This window comes from Marmota flaviventris, chromosome 14 (assembly GCF_047511675.1).
Source record: "Marmota flaviventris isolate mMarFla1 chromosome 14, mMarFla1.hap1, whole genome shotgun sequence".
Classification (NCBI taxonomy): Eukaryota; Metazoa; Chordata; class Mammalia; order Rodentia; family Sciuridae; genus Marmota; species Marmota flaviventris.
In genome coordinates, this window is record NC_092511.1 from 59,985,999 (window position 1) to 60,008,091 (window position 22,093).

General features: G+C 33.5%; 1 protein-coding gene across 3 annotated transcripts in view; it reads right to left on the minus strand.

The window, feature by feature from the left end:
* The window catches only part of Exoc6b (exocyst complex component 6B), a 625,817-nt gene that overhangs the window by 361,942 nt on the left and 241,782 nt on the right, over positions 1–22,093 (minus strand). For all 3 annotated transcript variants that reach the window (XM_071601708.1, XM_027934392.3, XM_027934391.2), the window contains one exon: positions 7,810–7,986. In XM_071601708.1, coding sequence (XP_071457809.1) covers positions 7,810–7,986 — 177 coding nt within the window. The remainder of the gene's footprint in view (positions 1–7,809; positions 7,987–22,093) is intronic.

A 22,093-nucleotide genomic window follows, 5' to 3' on the forward strand; every position in this document is an offset into this window, starting at 1 on the left:
TCTCCAAAGTCTCTACTTAAAGCTGAACCCTGGTAAAATAAAACTTCAAGTGGACTTTATTTAACCAGCAATATGCTAAGAGACTTCAAACTGTTAGGCAAAAAAGCTAATTTAAGACTAAGTATAATATTAAATATAAAAGTTCTGAGAGGAAGAAAAATTAAGGTAAGCAAATTAAGAAGAAACATGTTACAATATACTAGACAAAGAGCTAACATCCCTAATACATAAAGAATTTATAAAAATTTAAAAAGGAAACAAAATCATTAGAAAAACGAGCAAAATACATGAGTAGTTTACCCTCCAATTACATGGGGTGTGTACGTGTGTGTGTATACACAAATGGTCCTTAAGCTTATAACTCGACTTTATCTATAATAATAGGAATATAAATTGAAACTATACAGAGATACAATTTCTCCTTTATGAAATTGGCAAAAATTTAAAAGCTTAAAAATAAATACTCTCTTAAAGAACAAGGAAATTGGTACCCCATACATTGCTGGCATATGGCTAGGGGGAAAAATATAATTCTATGGAGGGGAATTTGACATTATCCAACAAACTATACATTTATCCCTGGACTTAACATTCCTGCTTCTAGGAACCTACCCTGAAGATACATCATTAACTATATGGAAAAATATTCTCAGGTTTGCCTGCATTTTTTTTTATTTAGTGAAGTTTTAAGGTATTTTACATATGGTAAAATTCATGGTTTCTAGTGAATAATTCTGTAGATTCTGACAAATGCATATAGCCCTGTACTCATCATAATCAAGATAAAAAGAAAAAAATTCCAACACCCCCTGAAATTCTTCCATGCCCCTTTGTAGTAAAATTGTTCCCTCATGCCTCACCCTTTGAAAACACTGATCCATTTTCTGCCCCTGGAGTTTTTCCTTTTCAGGAGTGTCCTACAAATAGACTCATACATGCTAGGAATGTAGCTCAGTGGTACAGCACTTGCCTAGCATGTTTGAGAACCTAGGTTCGATCCCATCCCCAACAAGTAAATAAATAAATAGGCTCATGCAGTATGTAGACTTTTGAATTTGGATCCTTTTGTTTGGCATAAGGCATCTGAGATTCATCTGCACTGTTTCATATATCAGTTTTCATTCCTTTTTATTTCAGAGGAATAGTCCAATTAGGGATATGCCAAAGTTCGTTTATGCCTTCATCCACTGAAGGATGTTTGGGTTGTTTGTATTCTGGGCAATGCATGAACAAAGTTGTTGTAAATATTCAGGTTCAGGCTTTTTAGTGAATATATTGATTAAATACCTAGGAGTGGGAGTGTGAGGCCATATGATAAAGGTACATTAACTTTTTAATAAACTTCTAAAACATTATCCATAGTGATTGTACCATTTCACATTTTCCACCAGATATGTCAACTGCTCTATGTCCTTGCCAATACTTGATATTCAGTGTATTTTTTAATTTTTGCTATTTTAATATATGTGCAACTGAAACACTGTTTTATAAGAAAATAGTAGAGATCACTATGTTCATATATAGGTTGGCTGATTAAACTATGCTATAGCCAAACAATGCAGTAGTGGCTAGCAATAAAAATAGAATGAGAGGATTTCTATGGACTGATAAATAATTTTGACTCAGGTGTTTTGTCACAGCAATGGAAAGCCAAGTAACACAGCAACCAATTTTAACATTTTTTAAGGCCCTGTGTAAGCCAACGAACCATCTTAAAGCTATTTCTGGCCTATGGGCTGCCAATTTGGTTTAATGAAAATGAATTTATAATGGCATCCTTTATTTCACTTTAACTTACTGAGAAATAATCCTCATTTTTTGCTACCTTTCTGTCAATAGAAAGTTTTTACACAAACCACTTAAAATATGGGTCAAATATCAAAACAACTACTATGTTTTACAAGAAATTTGACACAAACTAATTATTGTCACTATTTTGTAGTGAGAAAAAGCAGAGAAATTTACATGATTTGCTACAATAGCACAAGGATTGGACTGTGTATCTTTAAATACAAGTCTTATTTGCGCACTTTCCAATCATCCTATGTTGAGCCCCCTAAAATTAATATGTTGAAGCTTTAACCCCCCAATGTGACTGTATTTGCAAAAGGGGCCTTAAAGTTAAATAAGGTCATAATGGAAGCCCTACTCCAACAAGACTGATGTCATGTTAACAAGAGAAACAGACACCAGGGACATGTATACAAAGAAAAACTTGAAGGCAGCCATCTATAAGCCAAGGAGAGGGGTTTTAAGAGAAAGCAACGATGCTTGAACTTTGATCTTGGACTTCCCCCTCACTCCTGAATTGTGAAAAACTAAACTTCTGTTGTTTAATCCTCATCTTCTGTTAGTATTTTGTTAAAGCAGCCCTAGCACATTAATACACTCTGCCACCTCAAAATTAGTATACTGCCACAATCAAGACATTCCTAAAGGTTCTAAAGTACATGGCATTCATATGCAAATTAGTAAATCCATCTGCTAATTCTATGTTTCAAAGGACACACACACCAAAATCTGGAAAGCTACACCTGACATGAATCATTTGATGAACAAACATTTATTTCATTGTAGGTTGGCCTGGATGTCAAGGTGGCTAGTGTTCCTTAACAGCTTGAAAACAAATTAAAAGAGATACAAACTAAAATTTGTCATAAGTGTGCTACCAAGGAAGTATTCTAAGAATGAAGGAGATCTGAAGTAACCTAGCAACAAAGAGGAAATCATGAACCATGTATGTGTATGTGCGTTCGCACCCGCGTGTGTGTTATGTGTTTGTGTTAAGTACTGAACACGAGCATTGTACTACTGGGCTATATCCCCAGTCTTTTTATTTTGAGATGGGTTCTCACTAAGCTGCCAGGGTTGGCCTTGAACTTGTAATCTTCCAGCCTTAGCCTCCAGAGTAGCTTGGATTACAGACATGTGTCACCTTTTTGAAACAATTTTTTATTCAATACTGCTTTATTTTAGCAACTTTTTGTATATATTGGATGAGAGTCATCAGTCTATGCAAATATACACTACCAAAAATTGTCAACTGATATTTCACCTTTATCTAAAAAAAAAAAAGTCATAATGTTGTAATAGGACCTATTTACACTCATACCATTATATGTATCAAGCATTTCACTTAATCCTCACAACAGCCCTACTCACAAGTAGATATTATTGTTCATCTTTTCACAAACAATATGTCACCTTGAGAGTTTCTTTGCATTTTGTTTTCAAATGTCTCAAAATGGTACTCCCGGTGAATACAAACAATAAATACATTCTCAATCCAAAATGTTCACTACTTTTAAAAACTGTTTTAAAGTCCTCCTTAGACAATTGAAGAACATTAAAACATGCATATATCATGATACAAAATAGAGATTCAAATCAGATTCCCCAAATCACACATATTTTCACTGAAAATCTAAATAATTAAGTTGTTCATGAAAAACAGTTAAATATCAGATATGATTAATCTAAAAAAACTTTTCTTAATTGTGACCATTTCACTGACTTACTCAAAAATATACAGAAAATTTTACTAGGAAATATTTTTCTTTCCAACACTTTTCAGCAATCACTGAGAGATGTACTATACTTCAACAAAACCTAGGGGGAGAGGGCCTAACTTCATCAGCAGGTTCAACATGGGAGTTGGTTTTTCCATCCAAGATGGTAATTTACTACTAGCACTCCATTTTCATTTCCCCAGGCTACTAAATTTTCCCATCTCTAAACAAACTTTATTTCGGTTTAATAATACATGAATTTTCTGCCTCATATGTGCAAAGCCATGTTCTAGGGGTTTGGGTTTTCCTACCTACTTCATTCCATGATCTCCTATTAAGAAATACCATTAAGCTAAAGACATAGCAAATAATCTACAACTGTCATTCTACTCAAAGAATGTATTAAGTATTTTTCCATTAAAAGTATACAAAAGGGTTAAAAAGTCTTAATTGAAAGAATAATAAAGTAAATTTGTTAAATCAGAATTATAAAATTTCAAAAAAAGAGGAAATATCAAATTTCATTTGCAATACTAGTACCCAACTATAAGGAACAGATTTTAGTACACAAATACAACTTTATCTTCAAGTATCGCATTTATTACCAGAATATTTATAAATCATTTTATTGGAAAATCAATATGAGACCCAAACACTCATGAGTTTATTTTATTTATATACTAAAGAAACTTCCTCAAGGTCCTTTACAGTCCTGCAACTCAAAGTATGCTGCAGAGACCAAAAGTACCCTCCTTTACTGAGACCTTGGTAAAAATGCAGACTCACTCTGATTGCCAACGTTCAGTATCAGAATCTGCATTTTGATATAATTCCCAAGCATTTTCTTACATACATTAGAGTTCAAGAAGTACTGCCCTGTATCATGGGAGCCTAAGTTGGCTCCTAGGGGTAATGAATTTCATGAATCCCTTTAATTTCATGCAGAACTTTTTGCAAGTATATATATACACACATTTCACTAAGGAAAGACTCTGTATATTTTTATCAAACTCTCAAAATAATATATGACCCCAAATAGATTAAGAACCACTACCCTATAGGAATCTATGCAGTGGCTATCATGCACACAGTTAAAAGTCACAATACTCCAAAAACTATGCGGCTCTCAATGAGGTCCATTAAAGAATGACAAGAATGAAGGTCAGAACGTCACAGTGGGTCACGAAAGACCTTATCTGAAGAATTTATTCACACCATGCAAGAACTATGCCAAGAAACCAGTTTAGAGACATCTAAATAAATAATTCTCTACATGAGGTTTGAGATTAAGAATGTGCACTAGAAGAAGATTCAAACTGAGAAGTAAATAAATATAAGGTAGGATTTTTTTTTAAAGGATAGGATGCCATCAGATGACAGTGAAATGCCAAATTCTTGTTGTAAGAGCTCAATCAGCAAATCTTGAATATGAATTCTGTTTGATTTGGGATACTGAATCATTTAAAAATATTAACTTCCAAATACATTCTTATAATAGTTGCTTGATGAGGAAATCCCAACATATTTGACTAGTCCCACTTTCCTCATCTTCTCTTGACCTTATAGGACAAAGCAAAGAAGAATCATGGCACATAAATTAAAAGAAACATACTCATGATCTTCACTGAATTAAGTGACAAAGAATGGTTCCTATTCAGAACAGGGTATGTAATTCACTCTTTGATATTATCATCTAACCATCTCGTCAAGGAGTAAGAATACACTTTATGTCCAAATTCTGTTTCCATAAGCCATTCTGCAAATTTAATTTCCTTGATGGGTACCTAAAATGTTAAAAAAAAAAAATTAACTTGTCTTTCTTGAGACTGTATTAAACTACCATTGTAACTGGCTACCTGTGATAAGTCTAGTACTTCACAGTCTGGTCCCCAGGGTGGATCCATATCCTACATACTAGTCATCTTGGGCAAGAACAGAAAATATTCAAAGAGATCAATTCCTTTCTGCCTCTATCTATCTCCATGGATTATAAGAAAAAAAAAATGGCAAGTTCTTTAGTCTAAAGTGTCCCATTAAATCACATTCAAAGGACTTTTCTTGATTCTATAAAGAGCCATTAAGAGTTCTTATTATCAAAGTATAATAGGGACTGAGATCAAACTGTTAGGCACTGTTAACTATTTATCTTGTTTACATCATAAATATCTCCTAGTATAGTATAAATTTTAGGTCATCTAAGTACAATTACTCACTTAAATTACAGAAATGTGACCCTTAAACAATGAAAACTAAATAAAAGAATGTAGTACTTTAAACATACAATAGTCCCTCAGACATTCAACCAACTAAAAGCTAATGTTTCAAACATAAACAATTTGGTATTTGTTTTTCAGCCCAAACAGTTCAAACAATGTCAAATTGATTTTTGAAGTTAAAGGAATAATAACAGGGACAGGCATACTGACAGTAGTGATGCATAACAGAAGTCAGCAAGAAAGACTAATAAAAATAAGATAAAAATTAATATTTGTTGGCCACTTTTTATGGAGCTGACACTTATGTAGATCCAGGATTATTATCTTTACTTGACGCATGAAAACACTTAAGGTTTCAACAATTAAACAATTTACCCAAAATTACAAAATTAGATGGTGACAGGTTTGGGGGGCATGGTTTTAGGGATGATAGGAGAGGAAGAAGGATAGTAAAGGTGTAAGAGGGGACAAGAATGGGGAAGAAATAGTGAGCCTAGTTTTACCTGAAAAATTAAAACAATGAAAAGAAGGTAAGCACTTAAAGGGCAAAAGAGGTTACTGAGTTCAGGAGTAAAATGGTTCCTCACACGCTAATGGCCATCTTTAAAGTAAATTATATAATTACTGATAACTTTTAAAAATAAAATAGCAGAGCCAGGATTCGAATAGCCTATTTGACTCCAAAGCTCATGCTCCTAAATACTGTACTCACAAAGAAACTGATTAAGTATGAAATAATAAATATTTAGAATAAATATTGTAATAGGAATCTCAAATGTCACTGTAATTGTAGTTTTAATAACATTTTATACTTCCAACAACAAATAAGGATATAAAAATATGTACTAGTTAAGCCACTTTATCTAATTCTTTGTCTGACAGTGACACAGAACTAATAATCTAAGAGGTTATGGATATGTCACAAAATTCCCAAATACCCCATAATCAACTGTTTCCAAAAACATACTCTCAGCTTTTAGGAATGTTTTTATATTTTAAATCCAAATCATTTCTCAAGACAATGAAATCCATCTTCCTTTTTAAAATAACATCTTTTATTGATCTCAAATAACTGTTCTAGATTTAGTTTATGGTCATTTGGACCTCTGGTCTCTAGATCAGGTAAACTCTACTCTTTCCTTAATGTAGTATATAGTCAGTATAGAATCAAAAACTCTGAATCTTTTAAAAAATGGAAAATATACTTAAAATCTAAGTTCTTTCAAAAGAATCAAAATTTAAATTCTTTTTTTATTTAATTGATTTTATTTTTTTAATACACGAGAGCAGAATGCATTACAGTTCTTATTACACATACAAAACACAATTTTTCATATCTTTGTATATAAAGTATGTTCATGCCAATTCATGTCTTTATACATGTACTTTTTTTTTGCATTACAATTCTTATTCACATATATACCACAATTTAAGCTAAAAAGTTTCTTCTCAGCAAAAGAAACAATCTGTAAGTGAACAGAGAATCTACATCCTGGGAGCAAATCTTTACGCACACATCAGATAGAGCACTAATCTCCAGGGTATATAAAGAACTCAAAAAGCTAAGCACCGAAAAAACCAATAACCCAATCAACAAATGGGCCAAGGATCTGAACAGATCCTTCTCAGAAGAGGATATACAATCAATCAACAAATATATGAAAAAATGTTGATCATCTCTAGCAATCAGAGAAATGCAAATCAAAACTACTCTAAGATATCATCTCACTCCAGTCAAGAATGGCAGCTATTATGAAGACAAACAACAATAAATGTTGGCAAGGATGTGGGGAAAAGAGTACACTCATACATTGCTGGTGGGACTGAAAATTGGTGAAGCCAATATGGAAAGCAGTATGGAAATCTGTTAACCACCATTTGACCCAGCTATCCCTCTCCTCAGACTATACCCAAAGGACTTAAATTCTTTTCATGTATCTTCAATTTCTTTAAATTAGGGCTCATCTGAATTCAAAATGAGATCACATTTTGAATAATCAGAAGATCACAAAAAACTATTATCTCAAGCAAACTATATTTAGGCTTAAAAATAATCTCATTTATACAATTCAAACATTAGTTACCTCTTCATCATCTTCCTCATCTTCAACATCCAGAATTCCTGAATCCTGTTCTGACTTGGGGCTAGTGCTTTCCATCTCTGTATCAAAGATCGTATATGCATCTTTCTTAGATTTTCTCTTGCTGCCTATTCTGGGTTGTTGCAAGACAATGTTATCCAGGTTTCTTTGTTGTTGAGCCTAGGATACAGAAAAATAACACACATGGGGCGGGAGGGGGGGGATAAAGAAAAGATGAAAAGAAACAACACTTAATCAAGCTGATAATGAACTTACAATTTTGAACAAATTAGTTTCTTACAGAAAATACAACAAAATTCCTTAATATATAAATTTTTAGCCCCAGATACAAAATCTAACATACTGATTAATTAATTTTTAACCCTAAAGATATTTGGTCTTAACTCACTGTCCAATTAACACAGAAAAAAAGATAATCAGTCAACATTATCATAAAACTTTTCAAATATATCCACTAAATCACCATTTTCATATAAGTAGTCAAGAGATTAGTACAAATGCCTAAATTTTATCTCTTAGAACAAAATGCCACAATGAATGGTTAATAATGGTTAAAGGAAAAATTAATTGGAACTAATTAATACATTTGAACTTAGGGGACTTTAATAAACAATTATATGAATATAAGATACTAATAAAATATAATCATAAGGATGAATTATCTAAGAAATGAATTTTTTCTGAGATTTAACTAATGAATCCAACAGGACCCTTTGATCATGACCTATGGAAAAGAGTTTTAAAGGGTTTCTTCTTCGGAGCTTATACAGAAAAGGAAGTGCAATCCACTCAGCCTAACATAATGACTAAAATTACAGTATGGTTTCAATAGATGCAAAGAGGTGGGAAATGTGACTATCCAGAGTCAACAATAGGAGCATTAAACCACACAGGACTAGAGCTGGAAGTGACCTCAATTACCACTCAGGAAACTGAAGCTAGAGGACAAAGCGTTTGTTTGAGGTCCCAAGGCTAGTGAATGGTAAAACAGAGGCTCAAAGTGTCATTTCCAAATTCCAGATCATTGATCCTTCCACTACAACAACAGTCCCTCAAAACATGACAAAATGTTTTCCAAGATAAGGATTTTGTGGCCAAATGAATGGGGAAACACTACACATGATGCAGCCTTGTGGATATACACCAGGATGAAAGTTTGGAGTAGTACGATTTTAAAGAAACTTAATTTGGTTAAAGCCAGCACATTCCAAAACAACATTTCCCAAACTGAACTTTCTTTTTTTTAATGTAATATTTAGCATCATGCCATGATACAAAGCTTGAGCATGTGACATCTCAGAACATACACTCTAATTAATATATGATAATTTTCCTCTGTGACAAGTTGAAACAGGAGAAAAATCAGTGTCTTCAAATCTTCTGAATGAGATTAAGGAATGTAGGATAAATATTATAGTGTAAGAAGTCAGTTCAGGCACTGGTCAAATGAAACAATTATAATAGGCCAGAGAAAAACTTGAAGTATGTGAGCTGGTTTCTGCCAAGAAAATAAGAAGAATCTACATTCCACAGATTTCAATCAATGGACAAATCTGTTTCTCTGCATATTACCCATTGATATTTTGATTTGATTTACATAAAATACATGGCTTCTTTAACAAACTGGTCTAGAGGAGGTACCCAAAAACATTAACTTAGATTTGTACATAAGACATATATCCTCCAAGCATTAGAGATCCCAAATAAAATAGAACATTCTTTCTATTCTTCTCACAAGTAAGATATTTTTCCCATCTATGTTCAGTACAAGCCACACAGACGGGATCAAGAGCTCTGGGAAGGCACAAAAGAAGGCAGAACTTCTAAAGCTTCCATATTTAAAAAAGCAATCACCAAAATGAAGAGTGATCACTTGCTCACTTTAACTCTACCTTCTTTCAGTACACCAAAACCTTTCTTTCATAAGTAGATTTTATTAAATTCCAAATTAATAACTTTTTCACCATCAATAAAATGTCTCAAAAGCAATCAAGAGGAGCCAAACTAGATACTGTCACTGAAACATCAAGTGATAAAAATCTAGAAAGGGTCTTATGAAAGTATTTTTAGATTTTCTATGAGGTTTTTTTTCTATTTTAGTTGTCATCTGGTTTTCCTAGTCATATAGAAGATGCAAAGTCATTTTGGCCAAATCAGAAAATTGTTACAGTGAACCCTTTGCTACAAATCAAAGTGTTTCAAGTTGTATACTAAAGCTCTGTCTGAATGGATAGGCTTTTCCAATCTGTAAAGAAACCCTCAGAGATCTGCCAAGCAGGAAGGGCCAAGTTGGAAATACCAAATTTCGGGTAGAACAACATGATACAAAATGTGTGTTTTGAAACTGGCATGAAGTAGTGAGGACAAAATATAGACATAAACATATAAGAACATAAATGAAAATGTGAAAAAAAATCCATAAAAGCACTTTGGAGATCTTTCTTAACATGCTCAGTGGTTTTTACCAGGACCACTTATTCTATGCCTAAAAGTTAACTCCTAGAATAATGTGCCAGAGAAGCAGGTGACTGATTTCTACCAACTGGGTTGGATTAGTAGGAGAAGGGCACAAAGCAAACACACAGCTGCTGGACCTTAGAAAACACTTAGGCATTTTAATTTTCTTTACTGTTCATTCTCTTTGTGAATTAATTTTTATACATTTCATCATCTATACTGTAATACATGGTTTCCTAATATATAGAAACTGAATGAGTTTCACACAACACACACACACACACACACACACACACACACACTCACTCCTCTTTTACTACTCCTTTCACTCTCCCTACCCAGTAGCATATCTGGTTTCCTATTATTAATATTTCCTACCATCACCTCCCTTCCAACATCACTGCACTGTCTCTGCCAACTGTAGCCAGGCTCTTCTTAACCTACAATGTTCATCATGCAAATTAGGCGATAAGCAACTTTAAAATAAGGTAAATGGGTGCAGAGGAGGGATTAAATAAGCAAAATCCAAACTACATAATCTATCACTTGGATTTTCCCATAGTGGAAGCTGAGTATATTTTCCAATGTATTCATCAGTACTCTCCACCCTCAATCTTCCTGTTGGATTAGACTCTGCCTCCTAATATGCTGGGTGAATTTGCACTGATGTACCTTTACTCTCGTCATTTCTCTACGTGATGACTCCTCCCTGCCTGAATCAAAACCCCAACTAAAATTCTTCTTCCATTAGAAAGCCTCTCTTTCAAAGCACCCTATGAGTTAGGCAGTAAGAGAGGGCGTTCATGTGTTGACTGCCTATTTGGTATCAAGGCAGGCATTGTGCTGCATGCTGGGTATGCTAAGAAATAAAATGAAGTCTCTGACTCATGAGCCTCCCATCTCACTGTTACAGGGAAGAGGCAAATAAGTAGATGAAGTTCAATGAAATGTGTATAATAATTGAAATAAATAGAGGACAATGATTGCACAAAGCAAAATGTAATCAGATCTGCATGGAAGAGTTTCAGGCAAGACTTCACAAAGAACCAGGTATCCAATGATATTCTTAAAAGATAAATATTTTTCCAAATGGATATAGAGGGAAAGGATAACTATTCCAGAAGAAGTAAATAGCAAAAAAAAGGACTACATATGAAATAACATTATCCACCAGAAACGATAAGAAACTTTAAATAATTAGAACAGAGCATGAGTTATGAAGGATTAACAAGAAATAAAGTTAAAAATGCCACATAAAACAACTTCAATGTTAGCAGGCAATGGAGAAACAATGAAAAATGTAAGCAAGGGGAAAACAACATCAGCTTTACAATTCAGACAAATCTTCTAGGTACAGAGGAGCAATTAACTGGGAGAAAATAAAAACTAGAAGCAGGAAAATACATATAGACTAGTCCACATAACAATGATAAGAATTTGAATTGAGGTAGCAGAAGATATATAAGAAACAAAAGGAAAATAATTTATTGATTTTCATGTTGTACATGGAAGAGAAGAAGGAAATACAAGTAACTCCAATTGTTCTGGCCTTGATGACTAGCTGGTGGTAAGATTCCAAGCAACAGGAAACATGAAAATAGCAGGCCGAGTGTAGGACTGAGAAAATGAGTTCAGTAAACCTACTGATATTCAGGTGAAAAAGACACTGAAGCACCTCAGTATACCACTTTTCTCTCTTTGAGAGTAAGAAACACTACACCACCGTATTTTGGAATCCCCTAAGTCCAGACACATTGACATACACATAGTAAGTTTACATATATGTTTACTATGTAAAGGCAGGAGATAACAAAAGAAATCCATGTGAGAATGAGATTGAGCACCAAAACAGAAAGGGATTTCCATGAGATACATTACTTGGCTACTCTTCTTACTTATGATAAGACAACAGCAGCTAAGGACTACGGGAATGACCATAAGAATTACCTAATCTGAACTATTAACCTAAAAAGTCACAATCAACACTTTTAAAACAGTCAAAAATTGTCTATGAGGCATCCTATATATGTCATTAAGATAAAGATTTACCATAGAATATAATTTCCAAAGGTACCTATCTAGAGCCAGTTAAAATAAGAATCAAAAACAAGACTCCTGTTTGTTAACCCGATACTGACCTCTAGTGGATCAGAGCAGTGCATATAAATGACCGTTAAAACCAGAAACTAGTTGAAAAATGAAGGTTTTAGACCTATAGGTTGGATGTCTAATACAATTACTATACATAGTTTTCAATAACAGGGTGCTATAATACAGAAGAAAAGTTTCATAGAGTAATATAGGTCTTTAATATTTGCAATTTATTAATTCAATAATTTTGGGTAAGTTACTTCACTTCTCTGTGGAACATACCTACCCATAAATAAAAAACAAGATTAATCAAACCCATCTCAGAGGTATCTCAAGGATTAAATAAGATAATATATATGAAGTAATTTATATTACAACAAAACACACTAAAATATAAGCTCCACCTGTCTTCCCTCTTAAAATGAGATGGGAATCTTGTTTCACTATCTAGTGTGGAAGCATCTGAAACCTAGCAATATTTAGACACATGAACATTAATGGCACCAAATTTTGCCTCTGTATGCATTTCCAGTACTACGTTTCTGCACAGGACACTTCCAAAGATCCTTTCAGCCTCACCTCTTATTTCAGCTATCAGCAGCAGCCAGTGCTGAACAGAGTTAGAAGCAACCCGCAATGTAACCAAACACCAGCTCAGAAACTTACAGTACACCTCTAGCTTCCTGCCCTGAGGCTTTTATAACACCACCATGTGTAGTCCTACAAGAAATAACTTAGCACTCATGAAGCGCACTTCAAAAGTGAAGCAATCCATAACATGGAGCTAAAAGATAAATGCTTCCCCTCTGTTCCTCCCACAGTCAGTTCCACAAGACTTCTCAAAAAATTGTGAAATATGATATATCAAGAACTATGTAATGTTTTGAACAGCCAACAATAAAAAATTAAAAAAAAAAAAAATCATGTGATTTAAGGAAACAGGCTGCCTTAGCATTGGGCCACTGCACTGGCTCTCCCCCTTCTCTTTTCACTTCTCCTGATCCTTACTCCTGTTCCACAAGATCATTGACTGAATGAACCAATTCCCAGTTGCCTTCAGTTAACCCAAGACTAAAATAACAATCCTATATTACAATGAAATATAATCATGTTTTGTGTCTGAAGCCCATACTAAATGGCAAAATCAAGCAATGAAGATTCCTAAATTGCCTCTTCAAGTTTCAATTGAACCACATTCAAACCAGGGATTTGTCTGCACTATTAGCACTAGCTCTCAAAATTAGCTTTCTTTGGCAACTAATTCCAATATCAAATTCAAATAAAACCAGGGGGGGAAATTATAGTGATTCAAAATGAAGGAAAAAGAACATATCAAAATTATCTAAAAGTTTTTAATATATTATAACCCACAGAAGTCTATTTATATGTGTTGTGTGTGTGTGTGTGTGTGTGTGTGTGGTGTATGATATTTTAAAAGATGAATTAACAGTTATCAGGCCCCAAAGGATTTCCATCAATAGGATAAGTTTAATACTATGATGCTTTGGGACTTTTTTTCCTTTATGTTGAACAAGGTGGTCATTCTTCCACTTTTAGGGTTATAATTAATAAGCACCAAAGAAAACACTTGGTGGAGTAAAAATGCAATCTAGAGTGCATGAGAAAATACCTGTAAATCACAGATCTACTAAGAGATTGATATCCTTAACCTATGAAGAACTCCTGCAACTCAACAACAAAAAAATTCGATAATAAAAAGGATCAAGGAAGTTAAATAGAAATTTCTCCAAATAATACATACAAATTGCCAACAAGTATATGAAATGATACCCAACATATTACCAATTACAGAAATAAAAATCAAAGCCACAGTGAGATACCATCTCATACCCATTAGGATACCCCTATCAAATTATGGCATTGGCAGGTAAATGGATGGAGCTGGAGAATATTATGCTAAGCAAAATAAGCTAATCCCAAAAAAACAAAAGCCAAATGTTTTCTCTGATATAAGGATGCTAATTCGCAATGGGAGGGGGGATAGTAGGAAAGAATAGAGTTACTTTAGGTAGAGGGGAGTGAAAGGAGGGGAGGGGATATAGGGATAGGAAGGATAATAGAATGAAACAGACATTATTACCTTATGTACATATATGACTGCATGTACAATCAGAAAAATGAGAAATTATACCCCATTTATGTATGATATATCAAAGTGCATAAATGCATTCTACCATCAGATATAACTAATTAAAACAAATTTTAAAATTTATAAAGTAACAAAAATGAAATTAACAAATGTTGGCAAAGATGTGATAAAATCAGAACCTTTGTATACTTTTGGCAGGAATGTAAAACATATTCCACTCCAGGGGTTCCTTAAGAAATTAAAAATAAAATTAAAACGTTATCCAGCAACCCAATTTCTAGGTGCATATCCAAAAGAATTCATAATAGAAACTCAAAAATATATTTGCATTATTTACAGCTAAGAGGTAAAAGTAACCCAAATGTTCACTGAAGAATACATAAAGAAAAAATGGTATAGACACAGAGTGAAATATTACATGGCCTTAAAAAATAAGAAAATTTCCATCTTACAACATTTATGAATCTTGAGGACATTATGCTAACTGAAATAAGCCAATCAGTCACAAAAAGACAAAAAAAATTATGTGATAAACTCCTCATACAAGGTATCTAAAGTAGTCAAACTAATAGCAATGGAAGTGAAATAGTTGTTGCTTGGGGCCTGGAGTATAATAAACAGAAAGTTAGGGTTCAACAAGTGTAGCGTTTCAGTTGAGCAAGGTTAAAATGTTCTAGAAACTGGTGTCATAACAATGTGAACATACTCAACACTACTGAACTATACAATTAAAACTTGATAAAAGTGTAAAAAAATAATAATTTTAAACATTGTGATTGAGATTTCTAGTTCTCTGTAACTCTCTAGTTCACGTAATGGTTTAAAAAAAAAAAAAAAGTCTTGGGCTGGGGATACAGCTCAGTTGGTAGAGTGCTTGCCTAGCATGCAAAAGGCCCTGGGTTCTATCCCCAGCACCAAAAAAAAAAAATTGTACTAACAGAATACACTGCAAAAAGATGGACCACATGTAGGGTGTTACAATATCTATGAAGCCATCGTAAAATCTATATACTCATGAGAATTAGGATAATTTCCAGCTATTTTTAAATATTACCTTTGTTCTCTACAAACACATACATAAGAGTATATGTTAATCACAGTATACTGGAAAATAAATGTTTAAATAAAGACAATTTTTTAAATGAAAAAAATTCTATCAAAATTCCTATTTAGTAACAATCAGTTATTTTGGTGAAAGAGATCCCACAATATTTCTTATGCATATGTAAGGATTTCATTTTTTGCTTTTCTGTACTCAATTTATCTGCAGTTAGCATTATATTGTCATACCAAAAATGAATCATAATAAACCATAATCAAAATCATAAAAAAGAAATGGTAAAGATTTTTTTCTCAAAACTGTTCACAAAGACCTTTCTATCCAAATAAGTGTATAATACTGTTTACATTGTATCACTTAGCAAAAAATGAATTTTATATAAGTATAATCTTCTTCAATAATCTATACTTTTATATAAGTAGAATTTTCTCTATATTGCTCCAATGTTGCAACATGTGTGATTTACTGATACTATAGAAAAATTTACTTTATTAAGGGGATTCTTAAAAGTAGAAAATCTAAATTAAAAAATAAACACCATAAATAAATGAATAAATAAATATTGACAAACTGCCCTCCAGAAAAGCTGTGCCATTTCATGTAAAAGTTTATGGATGTTTACTTCCTAGCTGCCCATCACTAGGTATTAGTGATTATATTTTTTCTTGCCAGCTAAATGAGATTTCAAAATGTGACAGTAAGAATAAAGCAGTTAAAAAAGATAGAGCTGTAATATAAAAATATTATTAAACTGGCCTAAATAAAAATACTAAAAACTTCTAACCAAGATTATATTGTTGTTCATTTTCTCTAATATATCTATAGCTTAATTTTCTCTCCTAAGATTTTTATTCTCATAATTTACCTTGAAGTGTTATATAAGGCAGAAAAACATTCTTCCAAATAGTTATTTGCCCCCAACTCAACTTTCCGAGCACAATTAATCATTTTCCTATTGATTTATTTTATTTTAAGTGTTACCAAAGAGTAAACTCATAGTTTAAAAATTTTAATGGTAGAGATACCTGGTTTCCAGTTTGAAACATAAGAAGCTTTGAAGTTGCTACTCCCTCTTATAATGCAATAAGCTAAACCAAATAAAAATCAACAAGTCTTCTTAAAAATCTACCAAAGAAATGAAGTCTTCAGGCAAAAATTGGAAAGGCAGACAAAAACAATTTTAAGATGAGCTGGACAGAAACTCCAGAGCAGAAACCTCTACAATAACCAGTGCTGAGATAGGAAAACCTAAACTGTAATTGACAAGACTCAGTGTGGACAAGTCTCAGAGTTTAAAAAAATTCCAGTAGGACTCAGTCACTGAGGGATCCCATGCTTTCTTATTGATTTACTTCCACCAACCAGATCTGGTTCTCACAATGTACATCACAGAAAATTCTTATCATGCTTCTGGCAAGGGGAAGGGAAAAGGGATTGTTTTTAAAGTACACCCAAGCTTTCTGATCTTAACAAGGCATGCCCTCAGGGAAACTATTTTACCAGAGCCTAACCTTCTGGTGGTCACAATCCCTAATCCAACTAGGGGAAAGGAAATGTCAAATGCTAGTTCCCTCTAACCATCCTATCCCGCCAAAGGCAGAAAATGAATTAAGAAGTAATGATGAGATTCACAGCCCACAAAAAGAGAGATACCTAATCACATAACTCCAGAAAAATTCCCCTCCCCCACACCTTATCATTTCATTACTAAAGGTCTACATATTGTAGTTCCTTTCACCCAGTATATCATGCCCATCTTTCAACCAAAATTACAAAGGTACAAACAAACAAATAACAAAAAAACGGGGGGGGAGGAGGGGGGGAGGGGAGGGAGAGGGGAGGGAGAGGGGAGGGGCGGGGGAGGGGCGGGGGAGGGGCGGGGGAGGGGCGGGGGAGGGGGAGGGGGAGGAGAAGAATGAGTAAGCATTTGAACCAGAGTTTGGATACAGCAGAAATACTGGTATTATTGGGCCAGGAATTTTTTAAATCTATGACTTATGCTAAGAACTTTAAGTGAAAAAGTAGACATAATGGAAGATAATGTAAGCAGACAGAAGGAAATTTTAAGAAAGAAAAGAATATGCTATAGAGCGAAAACACTTTAACAGAAAAGAATACCTTTGATGGACTCATTAGTAGACAGAGTACAGTAGAGGAAAAAAAAATTTCCACGCCTAATTCTAGGTACATGTATAACTGCACATATGGTATGACGCTACATCATGTACAACCACAGAAATGTAAAGTTTTGCTGCAATTGTGTGCAATGAATCAAAATGCACTCTGCTGTCATATATACCTAATTAAAATAAATTAACTAATTAAAAATATTACAATAGAAATTTCTAAAACTGAAAACCAAAAACAGCAACAGAATATCCAAGAACTGTGAGATAACAATAAAAGGTACAACATACATGTAATGCATAGAGTAGAGTAGAAGGACAGGGGGAAAAAGAGAAACAAAAATATAAAGCAAAAATAACTGAGAATATTCCCCAAATTAATGTCAGATCAAACCACAGATCCAGGAAGTTCAGAGAAGACCATCTCATATAAATGTCAATAAACAGACCAAAAAAAAAAAAAAAAAAAAACCCACTATGACTAGACATAAAATATTTCAAACCAGAAAATCTAAGACAAAAATTCTAAAAAGAAGCCAGAGCTGAAAAACACCTTACTATACAGAAGCAAAGATTAAAAATCATTTTTTCTTTATCTTCAGAAACTAGCAATCATGAAGATAATAGAGTGAAATACTTACAGTTGAGAGGAAAAACAACCAACCTAGAATTCTGTATCCTGAGAAATTATCATTAAAAAGTGAAGAAAAATGCTTTATCAGCCAAACAAAAATTGAGGGAATTTGTTGGCAGCACACCTGCCATGTAAGAAATGTTAAAGAATTGTTCAGAGAGAAGAAAATAAAGGTCAGAAACTCCAAGATCAGCATAAAAAAAAAGAGAAGGGTTTGCCAATGGTTGAGGTAAGGGAAGGATAAACAGGCAGATATAAAAGACGTTTATATATTGGACAAGCATAAAAGAATGAAGGAAAGGTAGCTTTTTAAATACAGTGTTCAAAAGAAAGCCTCTGTCACAAAGTGGCATATGTGCTTCAGACAGTAAAAGCTTATTTATTTAATGTTCATTGTGGGCTTAGGAAACGGAGACAAATGCATATGGTCAATCCACCACATTTAAACCTAAGTCCTTATATAGATTTAAGACTGCTGTGTTACAACATATTCTATTATATGTTCTAATATTAACATATTAATCATATTTCAAAAATTTCTTAGCCATCTTCAAATTCAACATTTTTTAAGAAAATGTCATCTTCTCTGCAAATTTTTACTAAGTTTATTATATCCTTTGTTATTGTCAATAAAGGTGGTAATGAAAATGACTCAAAATATTCAAAATGTGAGTAAAGGCAGGAAGAAAATTAATTAAAGGTAGGTAGTACCTGGGGAGCAGTATTACTCCACGTGCCTAATGTTTTGTTTTAATGTGGCCTCACAGAAAAGATAAGGTCTATATAAGTAGGGCTTTCTCCAAAGACCAACTTCTACCTCTACACCACCCCCAGAATAGGGTAAGAAAAAAAGAAAAACCCTAGTAAGAAATACACTTCCTTAGTCAATACTTCAACTGGACCAATGTCAACTATAACTATGATGTCACTAAACATGTTAACATACTATTTCAAAGTGTTCATAGTAAAAAAGGATAACAGTGTTAAAAAATATGACTGTTTTCTGTAATTTTTTTTAAATTTCAGAACACCACACATATTTAATATTAGAAGAAGAAGAAAAGAGAGAACAGGCATATATCCACTAATATATGTTTTCCATAGTCAGGCTTAACATTTCACACAGGTTTGGAGCACTTTTCTCGATCAAGTCAATCTAAATCAGATCTAAAAACTAAATACCCAATACAGGTACTATAACAGAGTCCCTGCATATCGCCAAAATACATAATAAGTTATCCTCCAATGAATACACACCCAGAGTAACTCCACATCACACACAATCACAAGAATAGGATCCTAATTAGAAAAAGTTATAGTCCATGTATGTATAATATGCCAAAATACACTCTATATACTCGTGTATATGTTAAAGGAACAAATAATTTTTTAAAAATCTATCCTCTATGTCCCTTCCATTTCTATTATACAAAGCCACCTAAGAAGAGGTGTCTTCATTTTTGTACTCCACTTACAAGACTTACAATCAAAAGTTACATGGAGGGGGAAACCTCACAAGGACACCATATTAGTGAACAGCAAGAAATACTCCATTGATTCACCCTTTCTGCAAAACAAAAATTTTAAGACTCATTATTTATCCATTGTTTTCCTTTAGTAAACCAGGTGAGTCCTGACTTTTGTCCATGACTTTAAATCTAAGAATGCATTCTCAATAAATGCCAGAATCTCAAGACCTATAAGCAGCAGAGAAAATGCCTATCTTTCAAGTATCCGAGGACTAAGTTATTTTTTCCCAAGGCAAGTATTGTTACACTTCCTCATCTCTTCCAAACTCTGAAGATCATATTTGTTTGTGTGGAGGTGAGGTGGGTAGAGGAACTGGGAAAGATGAGAAGGAATAGAAAAAAAGACTATATCAAGTAAGCCGAGGAGGAAAAAAAATAAAATATCACTACTATTATCTCCCAAAAGACAAAATGCTTCTAGCGGCATTTTACTGAAGATCCCAATCTTACATAATACTTCCTTTCAAATGAGCAGTTAGGTTTTCTCTCTGAAATAACCTATAATAAGAAAAGGATTTGCAGCCAGGTGTGGTTGTGCACAGCTGTAATCCCAGATACTCTACTTAAGAGGCTGAGGCAGGAAGATCACAAGTTTTGAGGCCATGCTGGATAACTCAGGGAGACCCTGCCTCAAAATGAATAGAGGAAAGAAGGAAACAGAAGGAGAGAGGGAGGGAAGGAGAAATGGATGGGTGGATGGATTTGCAATCAGGCTCCAGTTTAGAATTTTCTTTCACGGGTATTTTTCTCCTGCCAAATATCTTCCCAGGAAAGTTAAAAATTAAAAGAACTGCTATGATAAAACAAGTAAGTGAGCAAGAAAAACAAAAACAAAAAAAGTTAAATAGGAGATCAGGATCATGAGACCCAACTATAGTTCTAATTTCAACTAACAAGTTGTGTGACTTTCTGTGATTTTAGTATACTCACAGAAAAAAAAAAAATGAACATTTGGAACCTCTTAAAATGGTTGTAAACTTGGGCTGGGGTTGTGGCTCAGCTGTAGAGCACTGGTCTAACATGTGCGCACTCTGGGTTCAATCCTCAGCACCAAATAAAAACAAATAAAGGTACTGTGTCCAACTACAACTAAAAAATAAATATATTTTTAAAAAAAGTTGTAACCTTAAATTCTATATAAGGCTGAGTTCTATATTCTATATAAACTTAAGTTCTATAAATAAGATTGGCCATCAATGTCCACAGGTTCCACATCCAGGAATTCAACTAACTACAAGTGAAATTGCTTTTGTTATTAACCTACAGCAAATTACAGACGTTAATTTGTTGCTGACATGTACAATATTGGGCCTCTGAAGGTTGCAACTGTACTGATACAAATTTAATAGTTCCTATTTTAATTAATATCTATACTATTTCAATTGAAATAATAACTATAGCCCAAAGTTAAAAACATATTTCTTATCTTCCCACTACCATCTTCAACAGTGTTAGAGTTTCTTAAATGCTACCAAAATTCACAACTATCAGTAGTATATATGGAATATATTCAAGAGACTTAAGCACACATTCCAAAAAAGAAAACTATTCTCTCATTAAAAGAAAAATATTTTAATTTTGGCAAGAAGCAGAATATTCAGGTCTATCTGATAATTTCCATGGCCCCAAGTTACGTAGTATCTACGTGAAAATTAGATTTCCCCCAGCAAAATTAAGGGGAATCTGAAAACAAGTTATTGTTAAGTGTGCAAGTGAGTCACTCAAACTACCCCTCATTTCCACCTTTTTTTTCCTCATGGGTTTGTACCAAAAAATAATATTCAGGTCTGACATAACTTACTTGATATGACATTGGATGAAAAAAAAAATGATGTGTTACAAAGCCATATTTGGATTTAAACATTCTGTTTCAAATAAAGGTTTCTGTAAGAAGTCCAATGAAAAGAAGAAATTCAAATACCACATCAAAGTAAAGGGCAATACTCCAAGCTGCCGTCTGAGGAGGGAAGAATGATGAAGAAAATCAATTTTTGGCAGAGGAAACGTGTACCTTTAGTGTGGTTTACTAGAAAAGACATGGCAGACTTCTCCTATCCTGTAAACTACCTTGATGAGGCAGCATGGTATTAGGATTCCAGTAAAGTTGCCAGACATAAGTCATTGGTCCTAGAAGTTGCTAACAAGAGCAATTCAAATGCATATAAGGCAACTTCTAGAGAAAAAAAAAAAAAAAAAAAAACTCCATATAAACAAAAATTTATACATTGAATAAGCTTAACTGGTAACAATGCAAATCTG